Source organism: Amphiprion ocellaris, chromosome 11, assembly GCF_022539595.1.
Source record: "Amphiprion ocellaris isolate individual 3 ecotype Okinawa chromosome 11, ASM2253959v1, whole genome shotgun sequence".
Taxonomy (NCBI): domain Eukaryota; kingdom Metazoa; phylum Chordata; class Actinopteri; family Pomacentridae; genus Amphiprion; species Amphiprion ocellaris.
The window spans coordinates 26005197-26031702 of record NC_072776.1 but is presented as its reverse complement, the minus strand read 5'-3'; the positions used below and the strand labels follow the sequence as shown (position 1 = coordinate 26031702).

At 39.6% G+C, this 26506-nt stretch overlaps 1 protein-coding gene across 41 annotated transcripts in view; it reads right to left on the bottom strand.

Moving 5' to 3' along the window:
- clasp1a (cytoplasmic linker associated protein 1a) overlaps nt 1-25691 on the bottom strand; it is a 104102-nt gene extending 78411 nt beyond the window's left edge. For all 41 annotated transcript variants that reach the window (XM_055015479.1, XM_055015484.1, XM_055015494.1 and 38 more), the window contains exons 1-2: nt 25533-25691; nt 20847-21571 (exon numbers count right to left, since the gene is read on the bottom strand). In XM_055015479.1, the coding sequence (XP_054871454.1) occupies nt 20847-21044 (198 nt within the window). In that variant the 5' untranslated portion in view covers nt 21045-21571; nt 25533-25691. The remainder of the gene's footprint in view (nt 1-20846; nt 21572-25532) is intronic.
- Between the last annotated feature and the right edge of the window lie 815 nt (nt 25692-26506).

The window sequence follows — 26506 nt, the reverse complement described above, 5'->3', positions numbered from 1 at the left end:
CCTTTATGATTTTACTATGCTAGAGGGAGATTCTAGTTACAGTTAAGGTGGGGTGCCTTACATTAACGCTTTGCTTATGGAAAACCAGTTGAAATGAATTTAACAGTGTAAATAAGACAAAACAGCCACTCTTGACTCTCACAAACAAAGCTTTTCTGCCTTAATCTTGGGTGAACAGAAACTGTTTCAGTGCAGCTAACTCCAGTGTCCTAGAGGTAGAGATGTGGCCCGTCAGACGGCAACCACGGGACGGCAGTGACGTGAGCCGAGGTGCTCATGAGTCCTGTTTGCCACAGGCAAATGACTGAAAACAGTAGCAGCTAACCAGGCAACAGCTGTTCACACTGAGAAAAAAACAGTGATAACAGAAAAGATATTGTAATAGCTGTTACAGGTGAAACAACCATGCTCTAAATAAGTTTTACAAGTCAGAAATCAAATGTTATTTGATAAGAGTGTCATACAAATACTGTAAGCTTTGGTGTGCCTTAAAGAACACACACAATAACAATATTGTTTTGAGTGAAAAGAGCCTAGGCCATTGAGGACACTGTTCACCACAAGCACTTAATTGTCACACACATCAAAAACTACTACTACATGTTCCCACATACTGTATCTAATATTTAAAAGTTTTCTCTTAATTAAACTCATATTTACATACTTCCGATCAAGACTAGGCAGTGTCAGAATAACTTGGTTGAGCTAACTGAATTTTGTCACAGTTTGTAGCATCTTTTTTGGACTGAATTTAAATATCTAAGCCTTGAACACAAAGTTAGTGTCTGAGGGTGTCATACATACACTGCCCTGGCCTGCCACAAAATATAGAGGTGGACATCAGTCTGCAAGCATGAAAGAGCCTCAGTCACAGTGGCAGCAAACTATTGTGGCTACCAAAACCAACTGGACATGGATGCAGAGAAACAGCTGACTCCGAGTATCGTAGTAAGACTGTGCACACTCAACAATACAGAATTAAAAAGGGCCGTAGTTGCTTGGGCCTAATCAAAGTTATTAGACTAGGGGTATTTCTGCAAATTAAATGTGGGGTATATAGTATTGCTGACACCTCTTCACATTCACATGGTCATCAGGTGGCCTTCTGTACCAATATTTCCATGTGAATTATGCGGGAGAAGTGGTCAACATAAACATAAAAGCCAACAGAAGAACTATTTTGTTCTATTATTTACCACCAAGAATGTGTTCTACGCAATTAAACTTTCTTAGTTGTGTTCATCTTCAGAAAAAATAAAACTAAAAAATGAACCACAATTTTTTTCTCTCAAAAATGCATCACTGCCAAAATTTTCTGCAGTTCTTATCCAACATACTGTACCATCAGTGAGTCTGATTGGTCCTAATGTCATGCAGCAGCATGAAAACAACCGCAAGCATTTAGCCAGTCATAAAAAAAACTATCTACAGCAGCAAGAAGAATAAGCCCTATGAAAAGGAAGAAGAAGAACAAGTCCTGCAACACATGGCATGACCCTCAAAGAGCCCCACTCTCAACATTGTGCATTTAGTCTGCAATTGCATGAAGACAGAAGACACCAAGACAGACTGAATCCACTGGAAAATCTTGGCTAGTTGTCCAACATGAAAGACAGTGAAATCCTTCCATGATGGCATCATCTTATCATGTTGTTGTTCTACAATTCTGCACAAACTGTATTTATAAACTAAACAAACCAGTTAATAAAAATTGCAATTTGAAATATAGCAAACAGCTTTATGTTTTTTTATGCATAACAGTGTAACCTGACCTGGCATATGATATGGCTTTGGACGTGCAAATTAGTGCTGACTGATGAATCAGATTTTAATTGTCATCTTGATATGAATATGCAAAGTAAACACTTTGAAAAACACTGAGGAAAAATCATCATATTTACAAGCACCATGCATTCACACTCAGCATGTAAACATTTAACCTATCGTTTGGGCATGAACACACAGGCCATGTATTCATACCATCTGGCCAATTCAATTAAGTCTGTGAAAATCATCAGCTACCATCAGATCAATTGGTGTCAATTTGGTGGCAACTGCAAGGCTAGCTAGCTTGATGGCTAAGAAAGGAGTAAAGAAGGAACAAAATAGGAGGAGACAGAAATCATTTAAAGGGGTGTAGCAGAGGAAATATTTTATTATACTTAAAATATCTTTTTTTTAATTGCCCTGTTTAACTGTTTGGGTACACGTGCAATTTTGACATAATTTATTTCATGTTCTTACACACTGGGCATGGGCTATTCAATGTTTGGACACAATGTTAGGAGTGTTACCTATTAAAGCAAAAAGACACAGGAACTGTATAGCTAATAAATGTAACTGTCATTTACCGTAAGTCATATCATCACTGCAATATAGAACAATGCTATCATGCATTGCAGATTTTCCTAATAATATCTAGGCCTAATTCAGGAACTGGAAAATATCCCTGTTAATATATTAAAAATACTTAACAGTATTGCCCAGCACCGAACACATTTCTATGAGCATTCTCAACAATATCCAGTAAGTAAAGGAGCAGATGAACCATGCTGTGGAGAATCCTTTAATTAAACCCAGCATCACATCACAGTTCACTTCCCACAAGCTGTTATTTTTCTGTGTGATTAATACAAAAACTGTCTTTCACAACCCATTTTATTCTAATATGAATTCAGCAAAGACTGTACTGTACAACACACTCTTTTTTCCATAACACATCACACATGTACAATGCTAACCTTGGACCATGAGTTCCACTGGGTTGGCATAGAGGAGAGCAGTTTAATTATTGCAGTTATTGGGTTGTTGCATCATCACACATTCTTTTTCGAGTGGTATATATCTATGTAGCCTCCAAGATGAGCTGAAAAAGCAACCCTGGAGACAGTGAGTGCCACCCAAGCACACTTTATTGATTAATGCACAAATATGCGACTTTCCATTTACAACAACCACAAAAGAGTTGACTATCTTTACTTAAAATTCTGAATACATAAAACTGGGTCTTACCTTAACTCTAACCATGCCATTCTGTACTTTTTGATCGCTCCGAGTATAGTCAACAAGTCACAACTTCTAATTCTTAATGTTGTTTTTTATTTTCAGACACAACCTGTACAGATTCACAGAGGATTAAGCATACAAATATTTATTGAATAAAAATTACACAATTCCACCTGTGTTTACAAAAACATGGTGGCACTCACAATGTCGATTTATTTCCTAAAAACACTAAGCCATGTATCTGTCTTGCTTTGTCATTTTGGTGTGTCAGACATAACAAGGTCCAGAAAAAAAATTTCATTCAGACTTAGCTTTGATCATGATGTCATCTGGTAACACTCTCTATTGATCAATTAAATATATTGATAAAAAGACTACTGCTGTGATGGCTAACTTCATTTCTCATGGAATTATAAACTACATTGCAGTGCTTTATCATCTAATAAGATATCAGCCTTACAGACCTGTTACTCTAACCAGCTTTCCTAGAACGTATTTCATTGTCTCTCTGGTACCTGAAGCGACAGGCCCCCACAAACACCCACACATGCAGACTAATTTTCTGTCTGCACACCAGCTGAGTCAGCTCATTCTCTAATGTGAATATAGACTGCACACTCTGGCACCTCTGCAGCCACTGTGTTGCTCCACTGTGGTAAGAAATGTGTAGTGTAAAACAAGAGTTTCAGCAACACTGAAATCCAGTGGCAACTCACTGTTTGGGCTGTGTATACAGATCCAAGTAAAGCATTATTACTCAAAGAGCCTCCTAACACTTTGTAGATGGCACTGCAAGCATGTAAGCAGGACCAATGTTGAGCATCACAGTCACCATAATTCTTTTCCCAGATTCCTTTATTGTGTCAGTTTGCTTGCATCTAAAAGGATACATGTTTTCACAACCAGTTCTGGTTTCCCATACAATAGAAAGGTCAGCTCATGTATGTTGATCTGCTTCTACACATTACAGTCCTCTCTAGCTGGTATTAAGCACTTACACAAGCAGACAAGTAATTGTGTCAAAGAGTCATCTGTCAACTTTATTCACTGGACAGGAGATGAGCCAGTGTCCCCTCTGAAAAGGCAGGGCTGACTGGGTGCTGCGCTACTGATGTAATCCAGTTCCTAAAGGAGAGGCTGCAGTGTTATATGCCATAAAGAACAGCACCACATGTCTTGATACAAGACAAGGGAGTTACTGTGGTAAACTGTAGGACACTTAAGGGAAGGGAGCTGCACTAATGACACCCAAGTTTGCGCTGTCTGACAGGTTTTTGAAACCACACATACAACTGCACAAATTTGCTTTGTTTTTGGACTTTTGGTTCTCCATTTTGCATTTGATCATTTTCCACAGGTTTTCAATTGGATTTAGATCTGGTGATTGAGCAGGCAAGGCATGGTTTGAATGTTCTGGCTCTCCATCCAGGTGTTAACTGACCTTGCTGTGGGCAAGGGGCATTGTCTTGTTGGAAAATCCAGTTATTCCAGGCAGGAAAGAGTTGTCCAGCTGATGGAAGAAGTTTTCAAGAGTCACCCTGTACATGACCTGGTTCATTCGCCCTTCACACAATTGCATTTGCCTTGTTCCACCCATACTGAAACAACCCCAGATGGTCACTGATCCACCCCCATGTTTTACTGTGGGGGGGCAATACAGTCTGGTATGTAGGTTTCTCCAGGCTTCCTCCTAACCAATAAGTTGGCTGGAGTGGGCATCAACTGAAAATTGGATTCATTACTGAAATGAATCTTAGCCCAATCATCAACTGTCCAATCCTTGTGTATCCAGCAAAGAGTAACCAGGCTTTCCTCTGCCTTACATTGATGAAGGGCTTCTTCCGCGCCCTGTGTGACTTCAGACCAGCTTCAAGAAGTCAGTTTCCAACTGTCCTTGTAAAATAAGTAGCATTTCTCGACAGTGCCGACTCATTTCTGAGGTCCCTGGAGGTCTGACGATGATTCCTGACACAGGAACAGATGAGTGCACAGTCATCTTGTGGGGTAGAAAGAAGTTTCCTGTCGCGACCAGCTAGCAATTTGGTAGTACCGTGTTGGGCTTGTTTTTTTTGTGGTGTAATGAACAGCTGTCTTGGAGATCTTCAGTTTTTTCACCACTTGTCACTCACTCTTGCCAATTTCTAGCAGTGCCAAGATGGCTGCCTTTGTGACTTCACATAATTATTTTGTTTTAGGCATTATGTGAGAGCTGACAACTTCTGAGTTGTGCTACGACTTGATTGTAAGCATTGCATGCGCAATGCTGCTTATGACATGAAATGGCCTCATATATACCCTGGGAATACAGTGAAGCTTAAGCATGTTAAATAGAACATAAAGTCTTATGTAATCAGCTGCATTTTTTTGTCATGTTCATTGTATTCTTCAGGTAACGCACCTTTAGTGGTACCAGGCATTAAAATGAACAAGAAATTGAAGAAAACCAGGGTGGTCTAATAATTTTTTTCCATGACTGTAAATCAATATTCAACACTGTAACAAAACCACAGAAAAAACTTTAAACATCAGTGATCCTTCATTTTAATGGCAATGCTCATCTCCCAGCATGCTAATGTTCCACCACAACAATTGAACCCATCACTATTTTGAGGAAACACTGAAGCAGTACCTATTGCTTAGCTACGACTGTAATTTATTTTTTTAAACAAATTTGAAGAATCGTCCGCGCCTATAGTAGAATGCCAATGTGGTAGAGACCAGGTTTGTTCCAAAATGAGAACACACTGACCTTCAAAAAGGCAATGGTGCACAATTTAATGTATATACAGCTTTGCTAGGATATGCACACAAGTGGAGCTAGTATTCTGACAAGAGCACAACAAAAAAATCATACACTGGCACTCAGCTGATCAAAGCCTGCAGGTTCTTTTTTCAGGCATATGCAGACACACAAAAAAGACACAGATGTTTAAAAGACCTCTATTCTCACAGCTATAATATGCTATGACTTCCTCCTGAAGGGAGAAAGAGTTTAGTACAACTGCAGCAGGACAACATGTTTCTAAGTGACTGAATTACAAGGTATGCATGGCTTCAGGTGTGATTATGCCTTCAGTAGCCATGTCAAACTGCTAAGCAAATTTGAAATGACACAAGAAAATATAAAAAAGAAAATGAGAATTAGGCTTGTTTCCAATAACTGTTTTGGAATAAATAAGATAGGTTGTGTGGTGTGATCAGAAGGTGGCAGTATAAGCTACTTTAAACACTTCTTTAATAAACAGAGATGAAGAATCTGAACCCACAATCAGCTGTTTGTCAACTGTTAAAATCCTGGAAAAGAAGAAGAAACAAACAAAATTTTGGCAGTGTATGAGAGAAAGAAGGAGAGATTGACTCTTTTTTGAAAAGTCTAAACCACCTCAAGCAAGAGCAAAAACTTTTTTGCTGAAGTCAGGATGTTTTTATAAATTTTGCTGTTTCCATTAACTTGCTCTAGAAATGCTTCAAAAGAACAACAATTATGTTGTGGAAACACAAGTAGTGTGAGTTCACCAGATACCCTGTAGCAGAAGGCACAATTGAAAAGCAACATGGTCACAATTCTGCATTTCATTCTTCAGATTTTTGCCCGTCTGTTTTTGGGTCTGATTTTTCCTTCTTGCAAATGTCCATTCTGAGCAAATCCTGGCTTATATACGTGGCATGTGTACACAATTCTGTTATTGAATAGTTTTAGATTTGTGTAATAACAATACAATTAGACTAATGCAGTGTATTCTACAATATATAATACAATAACAGTACCATTAGATATTTGTGTCATACATGGATTGTTAGTCGAGACTGCAGTTCTTTCTCACTTAAATTTTGCTGGGATTGAAAACGTAACTTCTGGCTTTCACATGTCTACATCCACCTCAATGGACACATTGCCCTGCTTTTTTCCGATCAGAAGCCCTAACGTAGACAAGTAAATAACTGTGCCATTTTTGTACTTTCTTGAATTCATTCTCATCTCCTCTCATGGAGATTGTAGTGCTTTAAACTATCTGTATATATCTATCTAATCAGCTGGCCAAAGGAAACACATCCTCCACCTTAGCTTGAGACACTAAGTGACTCTAATATACATAGTCTTTGTCTTCACTTGTAACATATGTAAATGCCACCTATGTACAAGAAAGCATATTCAAGCACAACCACATAGACAAACTGTTGGCATATATTCAAAACACCAGCCACCTCAAAATATCATACTGTCATGCCTGTTATGGTCCTGGTGAAGTGCTGACAGGAGTTACTGGTCTCTCATTAATCTCTTAGTGAGCTGTAATGAGAGTCAACTGGCAGAAACAGACTAACTTGGGCGAAGTGGAATCTCCTCTCTCCATCTGCCAGCCTGTTTTGCTCAATAACTGCCAACTAATTGTTTTCTGGATAGAATTTCAAATTCAATTTACACTTAGAGGATTTAGAAAGATTAAGAGAGAAAGCACATTTTACTTTCACCAAAATGTTGGCATGTGGACAAACGTAAAAATACATAACTGTCTGAAAGTGCTGGAGATTAAAATCAGACTACATCTTGCATGCATCAAATGCCACGAGGAGACCTGACAAAGTGGGGGATTGCAACGCGCACGTAAATGCTAGCTTAAAAGAGGAAAAAAAAAGGAAAAATCCTCCAGCTGACCAGATTAAAGAAGAGATCAGATTATGACTGGGGTCTGTGCCACACAGGGTCCCACCAATGGACAGATTTTTTTACTGGCAGTGATGTGGGAGGATCACCAGGATATGGGGATTTACAGCTGCAGCTGCTGGTGACAAAGATGGTCGCAGTAATTGTTACACATGCAACCTGCTGCAACCTCTCAATATGCTGGGAAAGCAGAGATTACATTCCTTTAGAGAAATAACACATAAGGTGAGTTCCACAGGGTTAAAAATAGGGAACATTAACATGACTGCAGACAGTAAGACAGAGAAAGGGAAAGCAGAAAACAGTATGCCTGTGGGAAAGAATCACTGAGTGAGGAAAGCTACAAAGACAGATATATGAACATATAAAAAGGACCACAAAAACAATGATAGTGGAAGGACTGAAACAGGACGGCAAATAGAAAAAAGGCCATTTGGTTTAGGTGCTTTAACTTTGGTTGGCTGAGCAGGTCTATCACTACACTCTGTCCTGCACTCCTTTTCCTCCTCTCGCTCTGCTCCTCTCTCGCTATCCATTGCTGCGTCATTAACATCATGGCGTAGCCCTCTCTCCAAGCTAGCTACACTGTTGTTGGACAAACACACAAACAGCTCTACACTGTGCACCTCTGCTCCTACAGTGCTTCATTGCAGACACACACCGCAGGCAGAGAGGTTCACCACTCATCACACACTTCACTAGAAACCACATCATTTACATTTAAGGGATCCGACATTGTGCAAAATTAGATGCTGCAGCCTTTTCCTACTCTCACTTTTTAATTATTACTTGAAAGATGGAGTGGAATGCAATGCATGATGTCTGCAGGGTTTCCCCCCAGGAGCCCCTTTCTTCTCCAACAATCCAGAAACATTCGCAACTGTAACAGGTGTATCGCTATATTGTTGGAAAAGAATTCTGCCAATAGCGTCTTTGTGCAGATTTATAAGAAAATTAGACTGATTTAACAGTGTTCTTCTGTAGTAAACAGATTCTGATATCATTACAGTTGGCGTTTATAAATGTTGTGCTGACCTAGCTTGGATTTTGCAGCTTAACCCAATTATGGCAATGCTACGACTGTAACAAATATCATATAAAGGATAATTCCACCCATTAATCCCAGACTTAAAGTATGTCCTTACGAGTGCACAAAACACAGTGGACTTATCCTGAACGATCTGAACAATGTCTAATACAGTCAGTAATCTAAAATTAATAGTGTGACAGCATTCTGAAAATGACTGTATATGCTTCAATCAGGTAGACAATTTTCAGGAAGTCATAATATGATTATGCTCACCCAGCAGATTTATGAATTTGATCCAACTCCAACAGTCTACAAAATGCAGATAATTGTGTAAAACATCATCAACATGTGCATTAGGATTTGGGTATAAAGTTCCTTGAAACATATACACGACCAGTCAAAGGTTTTGACACACCTTCTCATTGAATAGTTTTTCTTTGTTTTCATGACTATTTACATTGTAGATTCTCACTGAAGGCATTGAAACTATGAATGAACACATATGGAATTATGTAGTAAACAAAAAAGTGTGAACTAAGTCAAAACTTATTTCTGGAAATTCAACATTCCCTTTCACTGCTTCGCGGATGACACCCAGCTCTACCTTTCCTGCAAACCAAACTCCACATTTCCTCCTCCCTCCCTTACCCCATCTCTCTGAAATCAATGCCTGGTTCACTTATAACTTTCTAAAATGAAACCCCAATAAAACAGAATTCCTCCTCATCGGCACCAAATCCACCCTATCTAAAGGTGACAGTTTCTCCCTCTTCGTTGACAGCTCCTCAGTCTCCTCCTCCCCTCAGTTAAAGAGTCTGGGTGTCATCCTCAATAGCACACTATCATTTCATTCACACATCAATAACATCACCCGGTCTGCTTACTTCCATCTACGTAATATCAACCGTCTCCGCCCCTCCCTCACCCCCGACACTACTGCCATCCTTGTGCACAGCCTTGTCACCACACGCCTGGATGATTGCAACACCCTTCTGTTCGGCTGCCCTCATAAGTCCCTCCGTAAATTTCAACTCGTCCACAACTCTGCCACCCGTATCATAACCCAAACCCCCTCCTACCACCGCATCACCCCCATCCTGCAAGAACTCCACTGGCTCCCAATCAAGCAAAGAATTCAATTCAAAATCCTTCTGTTCACCTTTAAGTCCATCCATCATCTCGCTCCTTCATACCTCTCCGACCTCATCTCTGTCAGCACTCCATCCCGTTCCCTCAGATCCTCCTCCTCCATCCACCTCACTGTCCCCTCCACCCGTTTCAGCATCATGGGAAGCAGAGCCTTCAGTCACTCTGCTCCCCAGCTCTGGAACTCACTACCCCCGGTATATCAGGAACTGTGACACCCTCCAAATTTTCAAATCCAAAATCAAAACTCGCCTGTTCAGGACTGCATACTCCCCTCACACCCTAACCTCACTGTGTCAGACCTCTTTGTTTTTCTTTGTTTTATTCTTGTTATTGATATTTTTTATTGTATAGTTTTTAATTAGTCACTGATTTTTATTCCTCTGTAAAGTGTCCTTGAGATCCTTGAAAGGCGCTTTAAATAAAATGTATTATTATTATTATTATTAAAACATGTTTTCTATATATTATTAATTTAGTGCTGGGCAATATGACGATACATATCGTGAGAACGATAGAACAGTGTCTATAGTACCATGTCTCTTCTATCATTTCTATCTTTTCTAACCTAATTTTATCAATTATTAGAGCAAATATATCATTAAATAGCCTGCGACGATTGTATTAGTGTTTTCTTGTCACTATGCATACTCTAAGTTTATATAAGTGAAAATAAAGAAGAATAAAAAGATTTTTTGCAAAGAAACTCCGTCTTGTGGTTTTTGCGACATGACGCTGCTTTACGTTCTTTGATTCTCATGCGGGTTTGCGACATGCTTTATGATACTTAACTCATGAAGGAAAGCATTGCTAGGAAGAGGGACATCTGGAATGACCTGCTTCGTCTGCTGCCTCTGTGACCCGGCCCAGGATAAGCAGAAGACAATGGAAGGATGGATGGATGTTTTATATTTTAAATTCTTCAAAATAGCCATCCTTTGCTTTGATTACTGCTTTGCACACGCTTGGCATTCTCTCAATGAGCTTCATGAGGATTCACCTGAAATGATTTTCCAATAGTCTTGGAGGTGTGTTTGGGGTCATTGCCCTGTTGCAAAATAAATGATGGTCCAACTAAACGAAAACTGGATGGGATGGCATGTCGCTGCAGGATGCTGCGGTAGCCATGCTGGTTCAGTGTGCCTTGAATTTTGAATTAATCCCCAACAGTGTCACCAGCAAAGCACCCCCACACCATCACACCTCCTCCTCCATGCTTCACGGTGGGAACCATACACGTAGAGACCATCCGTTTCACCTTTTCTTCGGCACACAAAGACATGGTAGGCAGAGTCAAAGATCTCAAATTTGTTCATACCAGACCAAAGCACTCAGGTCCTCATGTGAGCTAGTTTCATCATAGTGCTTGATGGTTTTTGGAGATACATTCAAAGTTTTTGCAATTTTCTGGACTGACTGACCTCCAGTTCTTAAAGTAATGATGGACTGTCATTTCTCTTTACTTAGCTGATTCGTTCTTGCCATAACATGGATTCTAACAGTCAAATAGGGCTGTCAACTGTGTACCAACCTGACTACTGCATAACACAATTGATGGTCCTAACCCTTATTAAGAAGGCCAGAAATTCCACAAATTAATCTTGACAAGGCACACCTGTGAAATGAAAACCATTTCAAGTGACTACCTCATGAAGCTCATGCATAGAAAGTCAAGAGTGTGCAAAGCAGTAATCATAGCAAAGGGTGGCTATTTTGAAGAATCGGATGGGGGGGTGGTGACGGACGGAAGGACGGATGGACAGAGGAACAAAGCGAATATTCGGTTCGGTCCATAAGGTCAGAGGCGGTGAGCTAACGGAGGAAGGAGCCGTCGGGACCGACTATTCGGATATTCAGGTCCAGCCCTAGTGTGTACACACAAAAACACTTACACACACTCACCAGAATAAACAGAAACACACCTTCTCTGTCATGAGGGTGATTCTCATTACTCTGTGCAAAGCAGTACAGCAAAGTCAGTGGAAATCTTTATATGAGTCTTATTTTACTCCTTTTTTGTGCATGTTTACAGTGTGAGCTCATGTGCACCAAGTATTCTTGTACACCGGGTCAGCTTCAAGGTCCCAGTCATGACTCAACTGGTCACTTGAGCTTGAAAGAGAACTTTGGTTCCTTGGCATGGTCCCACGTTAAATGTTAATCTCAGACCATGATAACTCTGTGAGCCGTGGGACAGCAGAGAATTGTGTAGAGGAGAAGGAAAAGCTGTAACACAGAGTTCTGCTGCTGTGATGACAGAAGGCCTTCAAGAAGGTGCAGAGCGTGCATGCTCTACCTCTGTTATGACATTTGGGTTATATACAAAACACAAAAGACGTGTGTGTTTGAAAAGGAGAGTGTGGGGGAAGGGCTGGTAGTGTGAGAATTTATGGGTAAAGCATAAAGTCAGGTGGTTTGTATGTATGTATGCAGTGTGTCATGAATGAAGCAGTCAGCAGCACGCATGATTTGTGTGTTGAGGGATTTGCTGCCGTGTGATTGCACTTTAGCAGACCTGAGTGATATTCTGTCACACTGCTGTACATTGCTTGAGATGTAGTAGCGGTGATATGGGCGCGCATGGAGTCGCAGAAACTCTGTTTTGTCTTCTTAACTTGGCGCAATTCATTCTCCTGCTTCCTCCACTTCCGAACCATAGATTCATTGATTTTGAATTCTCTCGCGGCTGCTCTGTTCCCATTTACAACTGCGTAACTGATAGCCTGTAGCTTGAATTGGGCCTCGTAAGCATGTCTCTTCGCTGATGCCATTTTCGGGGGTCTTTAGCCAAACAAATGTTGTTTTGCAGCATACCAATAGTACAGTATACCTACCTACCGGAGGCGTGGCGGAGGTACACGTAGGTACTGTACGTACCTTTGTGTAATGTTCTGTAATTGGTTTATCGCTGCCAGCATATGTAGTGTATGTATTACATCCCTATGTCGGTGAGAAATGGTCCGACAGTCAATCAAGCTGAGCGGGTTAGTTGGAACTCAGTGCACACATAAGGTGCACCAGGTTAAAAGTCGCACCGTCGGTTTTTGAGAAAATTAAAGGCTTTTAATTTCGCCTTATAGTGCGGAAAATACGATACTTCCCAGTCAGCTCAGTTGATTGTGAGTGGAGCTTCAGCAAATACAAAACTCTTCTCACAGACAAGAGAGAGACACTGAACTCAACACAAAGAGGCTGGCAATCATGTATTTCAATGGTGATGTCTCTGATAGGTGGGAAATTTGAAGGGAGTAGCTCACAAGGACTAACTAGTCCTACAGCTTAAATAATTTGTTTAAGTTACTTTAAAAGAAGTTTCAGATGTTTGGCTGTTATTTTATAAGAAGTCAACTTATTTTTTTTACTTGCTGCTTGTTTTTGATGCACTTTAATTTTGCCATATTGAGGAAATGTGTTGTCTGTCACGTCAATAAATGTAAGTTAATTTCTATTTAATTTGTGTACATTTTAGTCATTTACATTAAAAACACACTGTTTTTGGTCGTAAAATAAGAGTAAAACAGAACTACCAAAAATGTAAACGGAAAAAAAATGGAATTCCCAAAAATTAAAATGGAAAAAACTGAATTTGGGAAAAATAAAATGGAATTTGGGAAAAAATTAAACGGATTTTATAGGGCCCTACATTGTCCTGAGTCTGAAAAACACAACCTTAGACACAATTCACAAATACTTATTGCTGACTGAAGCCACCTAGGGAAAAAGAGGCATGGGTAGTCATGCTAGTTTCCGTAGGCATCTGTGAAGTAGCAGAAAATGCAGTTACAAAGCAGACAGTATATAAACAGCTTGGTTGTGGTCAAGACAAGAGGTCAGAAAGTCCACAACTAAATTTTTCATCTTAATTCATGCACACAAATCTGAATAATTCAGATTAATCCACATCAGCTGGTAAGTGGATTAGAATCAATGATTCAATCAATTAAAATTCAGATAACAATGGAAATACTGCTCCCCAAATTATGCAGACCTCCTCTAGGCACAATTTCTGTCAGTATCATACTGCTGGCCTAAGACAAAAGTTACATGAGCACTGATTCTGTTAATGTCTCGCCTGTGGTCTGCTGAGCCCACTTGGCCCAGACAAAGCTGAATGACATTACCGGTGGCACCAGGTTGTCTGAGCTATCACTTTAAGGCTTGTCAACCCAGAAACTGGTCCTGCCAGCCTGAATCAATTTAGCAGGAAACTAGCTCAGCTCTCATGATCAGCTCTGCGCTGGCAGAAAACATTGCACAGCAAACGTGACATGATGGATGGTTAATGACAAGACCCTAACTGGTCTCTGGGAAGCAGGAAGTGTGAAAAATGAGGGATGGCAGGGGGACTGAAGTACAAATCACATCCTTGTTTATAGCTTGCTTCAAACTGTTTTGCATTTCTGCAGCATTGTGAGTGGAATGTTGCACAAAATCTGTCAACAGTGATTCCGACTGGTGCTACTGACACACCCAATATTGCCTTTGTCACACAGGTACGTGTTTGAATGAAAAGCCTGATAAAATGTAATGTAATCATTTTTGTAGTCCTTTCAAGATATAAGCTCTATAAAGACAATATTAATTAAATGAAGAACACACTTGTGCTCTGTTGAAATCAAAGAATGCACTAGAGTAAATGTAACATAAAGTCTGAATTTAAGTGTGAGGGTTGTGGTTCTTATTGGAGGAGGGTAACCATTACTGAATTCTTAACTACAAAAAAAGTATTATATGATTGTTTCGTTAAATCTACCAACTCAAACCATGCAGTCATTAGGTGTTGAAGGCATGGTGACTGAGGCATGGTGAAGTGCTGTTTGCTGTAATAGACAGGTTTATGCCTAAAACAGCATGAATGTGATGAAATGTAAGTGAAATCAATAAAAGACATGTAACTCAAAAGTGTGCTGAATGTGGTCACACAAGCGCTCATGGGATACTGCAACAATAGGAATGTAGAGGTGGGTGTGGTCTCCGCATGGCACAGTAGAGCATGGACCAGCAATTACGGAGCAGACAGAGAACACTTCAGATGCTCAGCAGGGCTCTTCATACAGCATGAGTAGATGAGCTCAGGAAAACACTAAGACACTATCAGACTAAATTTAATCTGATCCAGAGACTGCAGATTATTTTAAAAAACATTCAGTGTGATCTGGCACACATGCCAAACCTCACTCTGTCTTGCTTCCTTGATTGCACCACGCCTCTGCATGGAGCCAATCATTCACTTGTTTTTTTTCTGTAATTAACATTTTATTGTTCTTTTTCAACAACCAAAACAGTAACAACACACACAGCGGGTAAAAGGGCAAACCCAAAAGATATGAAAATGGTTTACCATGTTTTGTCCACACAACCTCCAACAACTGGTTTGGTCTAAATATTTAGATTTTTGAGCTGGTGTACAAAAATAACGTGTCACATTTTTCCAACAGAACTCCCTCCAGGAAGGAGCGCTTGTAACACACCACTGTTGTCTACAAATTCTTTCCCAGTCCTCTGTTGTAAGACTAAGGTTGCCCTTTGCTTCCCACCTTGTTTTAATGTATAATGAGCTGTGAGCTTTATGATTTTGAATTGCAATATATATCTTTGATAGTTTTTTTTTTTTTTTTGGTAAGGAACATCTTTATATGCACTGTGAAATATTTCAAAAATTTCACCCTTACTATAATTTGGTTGCTGTTGGAATTTTTTAGTGACAAAATCTCTAATTTGTAGGTATCTAAAATGATCCTGGTTGGTCAATCTAAATTTATCTTTAAGATCCTGGAAGCTCATCATTTTCCCTTCTTTAAATAAAGTATAACACATTGTAAGATCCGAGTTACACCAGACCTTAAATTTCAAGTCAATTTTACCTGGTTCAAATTCTGGATAATGAGCAAACCATTTTAAAAAAGCAGCCTTTTCTTGTATTTTGTATCTTTTTAGTATGTTACTACACGTTTTGATAGAACTTTTGATCAATGGATTGCTTATATCTGTTGAAACACTTTTCATTGAGGGGTCACCTTTAAGTATGTTGATCGGAAGTTTACCTGTTAAACCACTTTCTATCTCCTTCCATTTTGATTTATAACTAGGTTTGCACCAGCCCACTAATGGATGCAGTTGCGCTGCCATGTAATAATCCAAAAGACATGGCAGAGCATGTCCTCCACTTTCTTTTGAGAGTTGCAAGGTCTTAAATTTTACTCTTGGCTTTTTGCCTCCCCATACAAATCTGGAAATAATTTTGTCCCACTCCATAAAATAATGATCTGGTTTCTCAACAGGGATTGATTGGAATAAATACAACATTCTTGGAAGAACGTTCATTTTTATGGTATCCACTCCAGAGGTAATAATCAAAAAGGTATTAAATTCCATCTATCAGTATATTTGGTAATTTCTTTCTTTAACGGACAATAATTCAATTCCTCTAAATTGTTCAAGTCAGTGGGTATCTGTATACCCAGATATTTAATGGACTTCTTGTCCCAGTTTAATTTGTATACCTGTCTAAGATGTTGAGGAGGGCTGTGATAAAAACAAAGAGCTTGAGTTTTGTGCTCATTTTGTTTGTAACCAGAGTATGATCCATTTTCTCTCAAAATCCTAAACAGTTCTGGTAGTGTCTCGGTGGGATTTGACAAATAAACCAACACATCATCTGCAAACAAGGCTAGTTTTTGTTCTCCCGTTTCCATCTCAATACCCTTGATTTGGTCATTTTGTCGATGTACTGAGCCAACGGTTCAATAAATATTGCAAAGCAAAGTGGGCTAAGACTACATCCTTGTCTTGTCGACCTTTCAAGCTCAAAGGACTCAGAGAGAGCACCATTTATTTTCAGTCTAGCTGTAAGTTTATTGTATAACGCCTTTAATGTTCTTATAATCAAATCATCAAATCCAAATTTTTCCATAACTTTGAATAAAAATTCCCATCTTACAGAGTCAAAGGCTTTTTCAGCATCCAAACTCAACATTACAGCTTGTATCTTATTCAAATTTATGTGTCTAATAATTTGTATGGATCTTCTAACATTATCATGAGTTTGACATGACTTAACAAATCCTGTTTGGTCCAATTCAATAATTTTTGGTAGAATCTTGTCTATTCTCTTAGCTAAAATGGACGTGAATATCTAAATTTAGGACACTTATTGGTCTATAATTGGAACATTCTAATTTATCTTTGCATTCGTTAGGTATAATCGAGATTATTGCCTCTCTCCATGAGGGAGGTGTTTCACCATGACTTAGTACCCAGTTGAATGTCTTTACCAAATAGGAGTCAGTACTTCCCTCAGTTTGTTGTACCACTCGGCAGTGAAACCATCGGGACCAGGGGCTTTATTGGTTTTGAGCCTTCCGATGACAAACTGAATTTCTTCTTTTGTAATTTCTCTTGTAAGTTTTTTATTTTCCTCTTCTGTAAGAGTTGGTAGATTTAAAAATCTTAATAGGTCCTCCATTTTATGGCCATTGTCTGTGCAGGGTTGCGAATATAATTTTTCATAATAACTTTTAAAGCAGTCCCTGATTTTATCTGCTTGATGACATACTTCCTTAGTAATAGGATTCTTTATCTTATAAACCGTGTTTTCTGACCTTTGTTTTCTTAATCTGTAAGCCAGTTGGTTGAAGTGTTTAGTTCCCCCTTCATAATAATTTTGCTTAGTGAATAACAATTTTCTTTCAATTTCTTGATTGTGTATTTCCTCTATCTGGTTTCTTTTTTTTCCTAATTTAAAATTTTGTTTGGTCATCTAAAGTGCTCTTGTGTTTTGTTTCTAATGTTAGTAATTCTGATTGTAATGTCTTAAGTAATTGTCCTTTGCTTTTTCAAGTAAGACGTTTTTGCTATTACTCTTCCTCTCATCACGGCCTTACAGGCATCCCAAACAATTGGTGGAGCTGTCTCACCATTATCATTTATTTGTAGATATTCAGATATTTCTTTTGAGAACATGTTTTATTGTTGAGAATACTATTATTCAATCTCCAATGTGTAGTTTTTCTGCTTTGAATCCTTTTTATAACTAAATATAGAGGGGAGTGGTCAGAAATATCCATAGCTCCAATTGAACATTCTTGTATTCTATTCAAGCCTGTATTCAAGGCAAAGAAGTGTCGATTCTTGAATAGGATGAATGTGGGGCTGGGTAAAAAGTATAATCTCTATTTGTTGGTTTTAAATGCCTCCAGATATCGACAAGACCTCTTTCAGACAACATAAGATTCAATCAATTCATTCGATTCCTGAATAGGATGAATGTGGGGCTGGGTAAAAAGTATAATCTCTATCTGTTGGTTTTAAATGCCTCCAGATATCGACAAGACCTGTTTCAGACAACATAAGATTCATTTTCTTTGTAGTTTTTTGTGATTGAAAGGTTCTACTTCCCGTTGAATCCATATATGGATTTAAGGTCATGTTAAAATCTCCTCCGCACACAAGTATTCCTTGTGCTTCTGTAACTGCTCTATCCACAATCTGTATATATTGGTCTGATTTAGAACCAGGAGGAACATATACATTACATTCACTTGTTTCAATCTGATTCAGCAGCTGAAACCACAGCTGAGAGGTGCCTCCTAACTTGACACACCACGAGATGGACAGGACGCACAAAAGGACATTGCTCTGAAAAACAACAACAGCTATCAAAACATGCACGTCTACCATACGCAACTTTTCATTTATAATTGTATGTGCATGAATCATTGAACTCCCTGGATATAGAAACAGTTAGAATGGTAACATTAGTCACCAATGTTCATGTTCTCTGCTCCTTTACGAAGGGCATTCCCAAGACACTGCCAATCACATTGCAAACAAAAACAAGCATGCTCAAATTCAGTGCCTCATCGCAGTCAGTTGCAATGAAAAACTAAAGTTCCTTAGTATACTGTCAGTTAACTAAGGCAAGCATGCTGTGAAACTGTAGAAAGGGCCAAACTGTACTTTTTTCTCTCAGTGAAACTGGTAGAGCCTATGTTTGAATAAGAAACAATGCCTGTGTTGCTCAACTAATCTAATTTTGTTCCAGAAAAAATAAGAGTAGTTTTTGATCTATCCTGTGCTGTGACACTATACTGAACAGTACTGTTCCCTTACAGTGATGTTACAGCTCTTCTAATTTGTGATATACGAGGCTTAGTTCTTCACCTTAACTAAAAGAGTTTGCCCAAACCTTGACCTGCCAGCTAACCAGAAGTTCAGTACACTTATCTAAAGTTTGTTATCTAAACACAGGTTTGTGCAGCAAAAATAAATACACCGAATGACTAAAGACTGCACTGAAGTCGAAATTAAACAACTGTGAAGGACTGTAAAGCTCATTCTTTACACAGTTGCTTGGTATTAGAGGCATCCCCCTAAACCTCCATTTATGGCAAATGAATCCATCACCCCTCTCTCTCAAACTAAATAGTTTCCACATTAGTTGCCAAGTGATCAGCAAGGCCTGTATTGAGGATACTGCCTGTGTTTGGCTAACTAACAATACGATCAGAGAAACTGACAAAGTAGATGTGTTAAAAATATGTATGTCTTTCAACTAGTCCAAGACATTTAAAAGAGGATACATCATCACAAGACTCATTTGAGCTTTGGCAAGCTTTTCAATACACAGAAAACAAAAATAAGACACAAAGGGTATCTTTCTTACTTTGCATCTTTGAAGCGGTGCTCAAAATTTTAGTCTGGCACAATGTAAAGAGGTCTGTCAGGCACCCAAAAAGTACTGATTCTTCTTTGTGAAGCCCCATGTTGGCCACCTCTGACCTCCCAGAACCCCTTCATATGAGCTGTAACCAGGCCAGACCCAATTAAGCACTCTCTTGTTCCATAAACTCACTCTTCTAACTCTGCCTAGCCCCTCATGACCATTTCTCTCAGGCATGTGCCAGACTGCCAATACCAAAAACACTGCAGTGCAACATGTAGTAATTCAGAGCCCGCAGGCACAACTGGGCATTGAGAATGCAGAGACATTACGTCCTCCATGAACTACAGTGCCGAATGTAGGGCACTGGGTGCAGGCTTGGCTTTGTTCAGGGGAGACATATCTGACATTTTAGGTCCACAGAAACCAAAAGCAGCATATCGCAACTTGAAATCTGAGCTTTAGTGAACAATGTGTTCTTAGAGTTATGGTACAGAAAGGAGCCAGTGTTTTGGCACTGAAAGAATTGCAGATGTAATAATTTTTCAGGGTCAGATAAAATTGTGCCCTAGATTGAAAACCACAATAAAGCACAATCAGTCATAGAAGAAAATAAATGTGATCCAGCTCTATGGTGAAGGGAAACAATAACGTTATGTGCCTTTGTCTGCCTGATAAAAATGTCTCTTTACTGTACAGCAAACAGTAAGAAAACTGGAAATTCCTCTTTAAACAAACTACAAAAGCCAACTATATGGCCTTACAATAGTACGGAAGTGTAGTGTGTACACAAAAGAAATGGAGAATTCAGAAACAAGTTTACTGTGGGTGTTAATTTTTTACTTGCTCTATTTGATTCAAATAGCTCTAGTATCTATTACTTGGATAAGGAAAACTGTCAGCATTGAGCACTTCTTGGACACTTGAAAGCAGATCTTTTCTCAATGACTGATAATATTTTAAATTGGAGATTTAAACAATAAAGTTGTTTTATCTCAATTCTGAGCATTCCTCACAGTCAAATATACCATAAACGGCTCCTCCTAATGAAGATACAAAACAACACTTCCAGCATACTGTTAAACAAAGCACTACCTCTCTGAGAAGAGTATCAATCAACAGACAGAAAATTTCAGTGGGTAAAAAATTGGCTGTTAATTGAGGCATACACAAAGATGCATGAGTGCATTAATATTCTTGTGTATAAAACAGAAAGCAAATGATGAAAAATATAGTTGTTTGGCTGTAGTAAAGGCTTAAACCTGAGCAGTTGTGGATGTGTGGAAAACTTTCCACAACTTGATACAGTCCCACAATCCCTTTGATTTGAAGTTTACCTTAAAGTTGCTAGAATTGACCCAGGAGCTGGCAATCCCATCAACCATCTTGTCCAGCGCTGTCTGGTCTTGCTCCAAGTCATGGGACTTCTCCTTGTCCAAAATGTAATCAATAATCTCTTGCCCCACCTGAAGCCGTCGACCCACATCCTTCTGCAGGACCAGGGCCAGGCAGTTCTCCATGCTGGGCTCCATCATCCTGGCCTCTGATAACCACCCCCTCCGGGTTCCTCAGTCTGTCCGACTGTATGATTGACAGGCTACTAGCAATCCCCCAGTGCTCAAAACAGCAGGAATGGCAGCGTAACAAAAGGAGCTGCACTTGGGAAGTATGTGGCTAGTTGACCCGGAAAAGTAAGAAAAAAAGAGAAGGCCACTGAACACAGTCTGCTTGTATTTTTATCCCTCAGGACAGGCCTTCTTTTTTGCCAATTGCTAGCTTGCTAGCAAGCTAGTGGCCGTGCCCTAGGGATAGATGGAGCAGGGCTTAGGGAATGGCAGCAATGCAGCATGTGTGTGTCTGGACAGCAGCTGGGGAAACTTTACTACTCCCTCCCACTTGGATTTTTCCCCCTCTTCTTCACTAGAGGAGTCTGAGCCAAACCGCCACAGCAAGAGCAGAAGAGGTGGTTTTGGCAAGCAGTGGGCAAGGCAGCAAATGGAGATGGATGGAGAGGGCTAGCTTAGAGTTCCATGTCTTCTCCCTGAATGTGCCCTGGGTTGGCCTAGACGAGCAAAAAAGGCAATAGAAGAGTTATTTCAGTATGGGACTAATAATACAAATTAGAACAAACATTACTAATTTTCCCCAGGGTACACAAATATCATTAAAATTCATCATACTATTAAATTTATTTCACACTTTGAGCTCGTATTGACCATTTATTTTAGACAACTGTCAGGCTGCTAATCAATTCTGCAAATAATTATTTGGTCTTCAAATGTTCAGTGCCACTTTTGGTCTCTTCAAATCCTAAAATAAGCAAAGAAATACAACACATCTTATTTATGTCTGTGTAGTTTCTCATTCATCCAGGTCATGGTTATCCAAAATTGTTTAAATCTATCCAACTGGACTTTAAGAAGGTTCCTTGAAGACGTTTCACCTCTCATCCAAGAGGCTTCTTCAGTTCTGGTGGTGGTTGATGTTGCCTCAGCTTATAACCTCTGTGAGGTGTGGTCAGTATTATTCACATTCCGACGACCATTGCCAAGGCCCACCTGGCTCCTCAACAATGGTCGTTGGGAGCCAGGGAGTGACAAAGGGGGTTGGTGAAATGCGAGTTTCACCGAGCCCTCGTATGCTAATGGTGGTCGTTAGCATGAGCCACCTCACCTGAGTCATTCTGCTGAGTAGTTCTTTTGGGGAGTTTTGAAAGGACCTGATTGTAAATTGGCAAAAGATGATGTCGCAGACCACCCCCCCCGTTCAGAGATGGCTTCTCCACTTTGACATGGATGGCTTCTTTCACACCTCTCTCAAACCATCTGTCCTCCCTGTCCAAAATCTGAACATCGGTGTCCTGAAATGAGTGTCTCTCTTCCTTGAGGTGAAGTAAGACTGCTGAATCCTGTCCTGAGGAACCGGCTCTTCTGTGTTGAGCCATACGCTTGTTAAGTGGCTGTTTGGTTTCCCCTTTGTAGAGATCTGAGCATTCCTCACTGCATTTAACTGCATACACCAGGTTGCTCTTCTGACTGTGTGGTGTGGGGTCTTTTGGGTGGACCAGTCTTTGTCTGAGGGTGTTATTTGGCTTAAAAAAGACAGGGATCTGGTGTTTGTTGAAGATCCTCAGTTTTTCAGACAGTCCAGACACATACGGGATCACTATGTTGTTTCGCCTGTTCTCCTTCTCTTCAGTTCTCACTGGGTTGTTCCCCTTTCTGGATCTTGTGTGGGAGGTTATAGGTTGAAACTATCTGGCTTTTATGGCATAAACAAAATGCAAATCATTCCTTTAAATACCTGCCAGTTACTTATGTCTTGATTGACTGATCAAATGACTGCTTATACTCTATAGACAGTAGTGTGACACTTTATGGCAACTCCCTGTTTCAACAGAACAATGCCTACGTGGGCATGGATAGGTTTATAAAGAAATGGTTTTGCCAATTTGGTGTGGAAGAACTTGACTCAACTCTGTCCAACAAGTATGGGATGGACAAAATTGTAAGCCAAGCCTCATCACCCGACGTTGGTTGCAATGCTGGTGCTCCTGCAATCACTTTTCAACGCCTTACAGAAAGTCTTCCCAGGGAATGGAAATCAACAAAATGACATGAATCCTCCCAGTCACACCACATCCATCCCTCTTTAACAGCTTCAGATGCTCAGCTTGGTAAGCCACCACTGTCATGGAAACACAGGGGTTGTGCTTCAGTATGACCTCGAAATGAATAAGACACAAGGATGTCACTGCTGCTTATTTGCTCCAGTTCCAAATTGCTTGATCATATGCTGAAGGTCCCTTCCCTTCAAATAACCCCAGGCGTTTTTTTTAAATGATTATTATTATTTGCTTAATGACAAGATTATTAGACAGACAGGAATGCTTAATAAACCTCTATCAGGTGAGGGCCTTTGTTCTGGGAGGTGAAAATTAAACCTGCCTGTTTTGTAGAGTCTACATATGAACCTGATTCACTGGACTATGACCTGCAGGTGCCATAATGTGTGAGGTGTTTTCTCAAACAATAAATAATATCAGAACTTTGTGTTTTTGCATGGTAATAATGGACAGATTTATGTGTTTGTTTATATTTTGGCATGTGTCTCTGCTTAAGATTAATTTTCTGTTGAAACAGAACAAATTAGTTGATAGAGCAACCCCAGTTAATCAAATAGTTGTCAACTATTTCATTAATCACCAACCATTTTTAGAATTGATTAAGCAGTTCACCGATTCTATTTTTTAAGTAGAAATTACCTGACTCCAGCTTCTCAAATTATCAATTACCTGTTTGGCTGATTAGCAAATCTGATAATCTATACTTTTCTGATTATCAGAATTGTGTTCTACTGTAACTGATTTCCAATAAGTTAATTCAAAAATGCACTACTTTGGCTCTAATGTAGCCAACTCCCTATCTGTAGTCACCACTCTGTGGCCTCAAGCAATGTTAAAACCACAACCCTATCCAAATAGTTATGCTTCACTAGTAATAGCCTATCAACACTTAAAGGTTAAAGGATTTCTTTAAATTAAAAGTGCAAAAACAAAGACACTTCAATGAAGTTTTGTGTTGAGGTTGTGTTATTCTAGTCTGACACCAAGATTTTTATTTTTAATGCAAATTTATATTGGTTCTAAACATTCATTATTGATCTCAAATAATTGATACTGGCCCCGAAAAACCCCCCATAAAAACTCAAAACATATCATCCATCCATCATCATCTATACACCGCTAAATCCACATTAAGGCTGCAGAGGGCTGGAGTCTATCCCAGCTGACTTAGGATGAAGGCAGGGGACACCCTAGAAAGGTCACCAGTCTATCACAGGACTACATATACAGACAAACAATCACACTCACATTCACAACCATGGACAATTTCGAATCACCAATTAACCTCAATATGTTTTTGGATTGTGGGAGGAAGACAGAGTACTGAACCAGGGATCTTCTATTTGCAAGGCAACTGTGCTAACCACCAACCCACTGTGCAGCCCCCAAAACATATCAGTTGATTCTATATCTTTGAGTTGTGGACTGTACAAAACATTTGCCATTTTGAGCTTGGGGAAACAGGCAAAGGATCAACGTTTTTTTTGTTTTTTTTACCACTTGTTGACATTTTATAGACCAAACTATTTATCTATTAATCAAGAAAATAATTGACAAATTAAAAAACAATAAAAGTAATTGTTAGTTGCATCCCTATTATTGGATAAAAACAGATTCAGGATAAAGACATCAGGACCAGTCAAACAGACAGTGTGCATGACATGTGTCTGTGTGTTTATGGACTGTAATTGGCTGTGTATGCATTAAGAATTAAGAGACAGAGAGCCTGTGTGTGTGTTAGTGTGTGTAAATAAATCTTGAAAAAGATGCACTCATCTGAGTGCGATGCATTTCAGCACTAATGTATTAAGTATGCCATCATATGGCTCTGTAAACCGTTAACTGTGTAACATTTGAAATTGTTACAGCATGGCATTATAGCACCATGTAAATTTCTCTAATTCTGAAATCCTCATGGTTCAGTTTACACCGAATTCAGTCTCACTTCTGACAATCCACTCATCCTTGACATACAGATTTGCTTGGTCTCAGTTTTTTTCTGCCACACACAAACACACAGTGCCCTCTGCTTTTGTGCAACGTTAGCTGTGCCCCAGCTAGCTCAGAGCCTGACCATCTCTGCTAGCCCTGCCAAACGCAGAAGCGTCTTGACAGCTTCCACACTGCGAACGTGAAACAAAGACTTACCTCGTGTTATACACCGGTGGCTATAAAACACACTATTCATTTTCTCTTATCTCTTAAACAGCAGTATATGCTTTCCACTGTAGTAGGCGTAGTAGGTGTGTAAGGGAATAAAAGCTAAAGCTAGCCCCTAGCGAAGCCCTTCCTTTCAATGAAACGTCAGTTCACAGCCAGACAGAGAGGCAACACAAAGACAAGAAAATGTGACAAGGAGGCGAGAAAGTGTTGCTGCATCATTCATTCTTCTACTTACCATATCTTGCTTAAACGTCGCCGCTGATTTGGACATACAGCTCGTATTTCTTGGTGTAAACGTACAGTCTACGGCCTCAAATCTCTTCTGTCTCTCTTTTCTCTCACTCTCCACCCGGAATGCTGCCTGCAGGACAAGAATGGGATCGTCGTGCGCAGGCGCAGTGGATCCAGGGATGATGTTGGCACTTGGAAAACTGTCGCATGGCATTCGGCAGTGCTGAAAAACCCTGCTGCTGTGGCTGAACTTTAGTCGACCTCTGGCGACATCTACTGGACACACGGGCTCTGCGTTTCTGTGGATCCTTGACATTTATTTAGTTCTTTATACAAACTGTGACAGAAAGATCAAAGTGGAGAGTTAAGAGTTATGTGACTGGCTCAAGACAAAATGGCGGCTCGGAATAGATTTCTGAAGGTATCTGTTTCCCGGGGCCAAAACCGTACTACGCATTAAGAAGCTATTTTTTTCATTTCGATCAAAGAATGAGGAAATTAATTGCAGTGTGCACTGACAGCTCAACTGGTTGACCAAACAAAGGCCAGAGTCCTCACCACAACCCCCTTTCTGTTCTATTGTCACTGCCATAAGTTTAAGGATAAGAAAAACAAGTGAAATCAGTCACACCACAAAGTGACGAACTACTTTCCTGCCTCTTCTGTATCTCTTTTAAGTCTATAGTTTGTTTTCTTTGTTCATTACAAATTCAAATGATTTTATGGAGTTGTCATTTCATTCCTTTTGTGCAACAAGATGAAACTTGGGTTTTGGACTGAGTTCAATAGTATGACAATTACTTTTTCAAACTTTCAATCTTCATCTTTCATCTTCAATAAATATATTTAATAAACTGATATGTCACCCAGTAAGCAGAAACTGTCAGGGAATGTTCCCAGATTATTCACTGAAGGTTGGGACCTTCTAGGAACATTCCCCAAAGATTCTACAAAAATAAACCTTCAAGGATGATATAT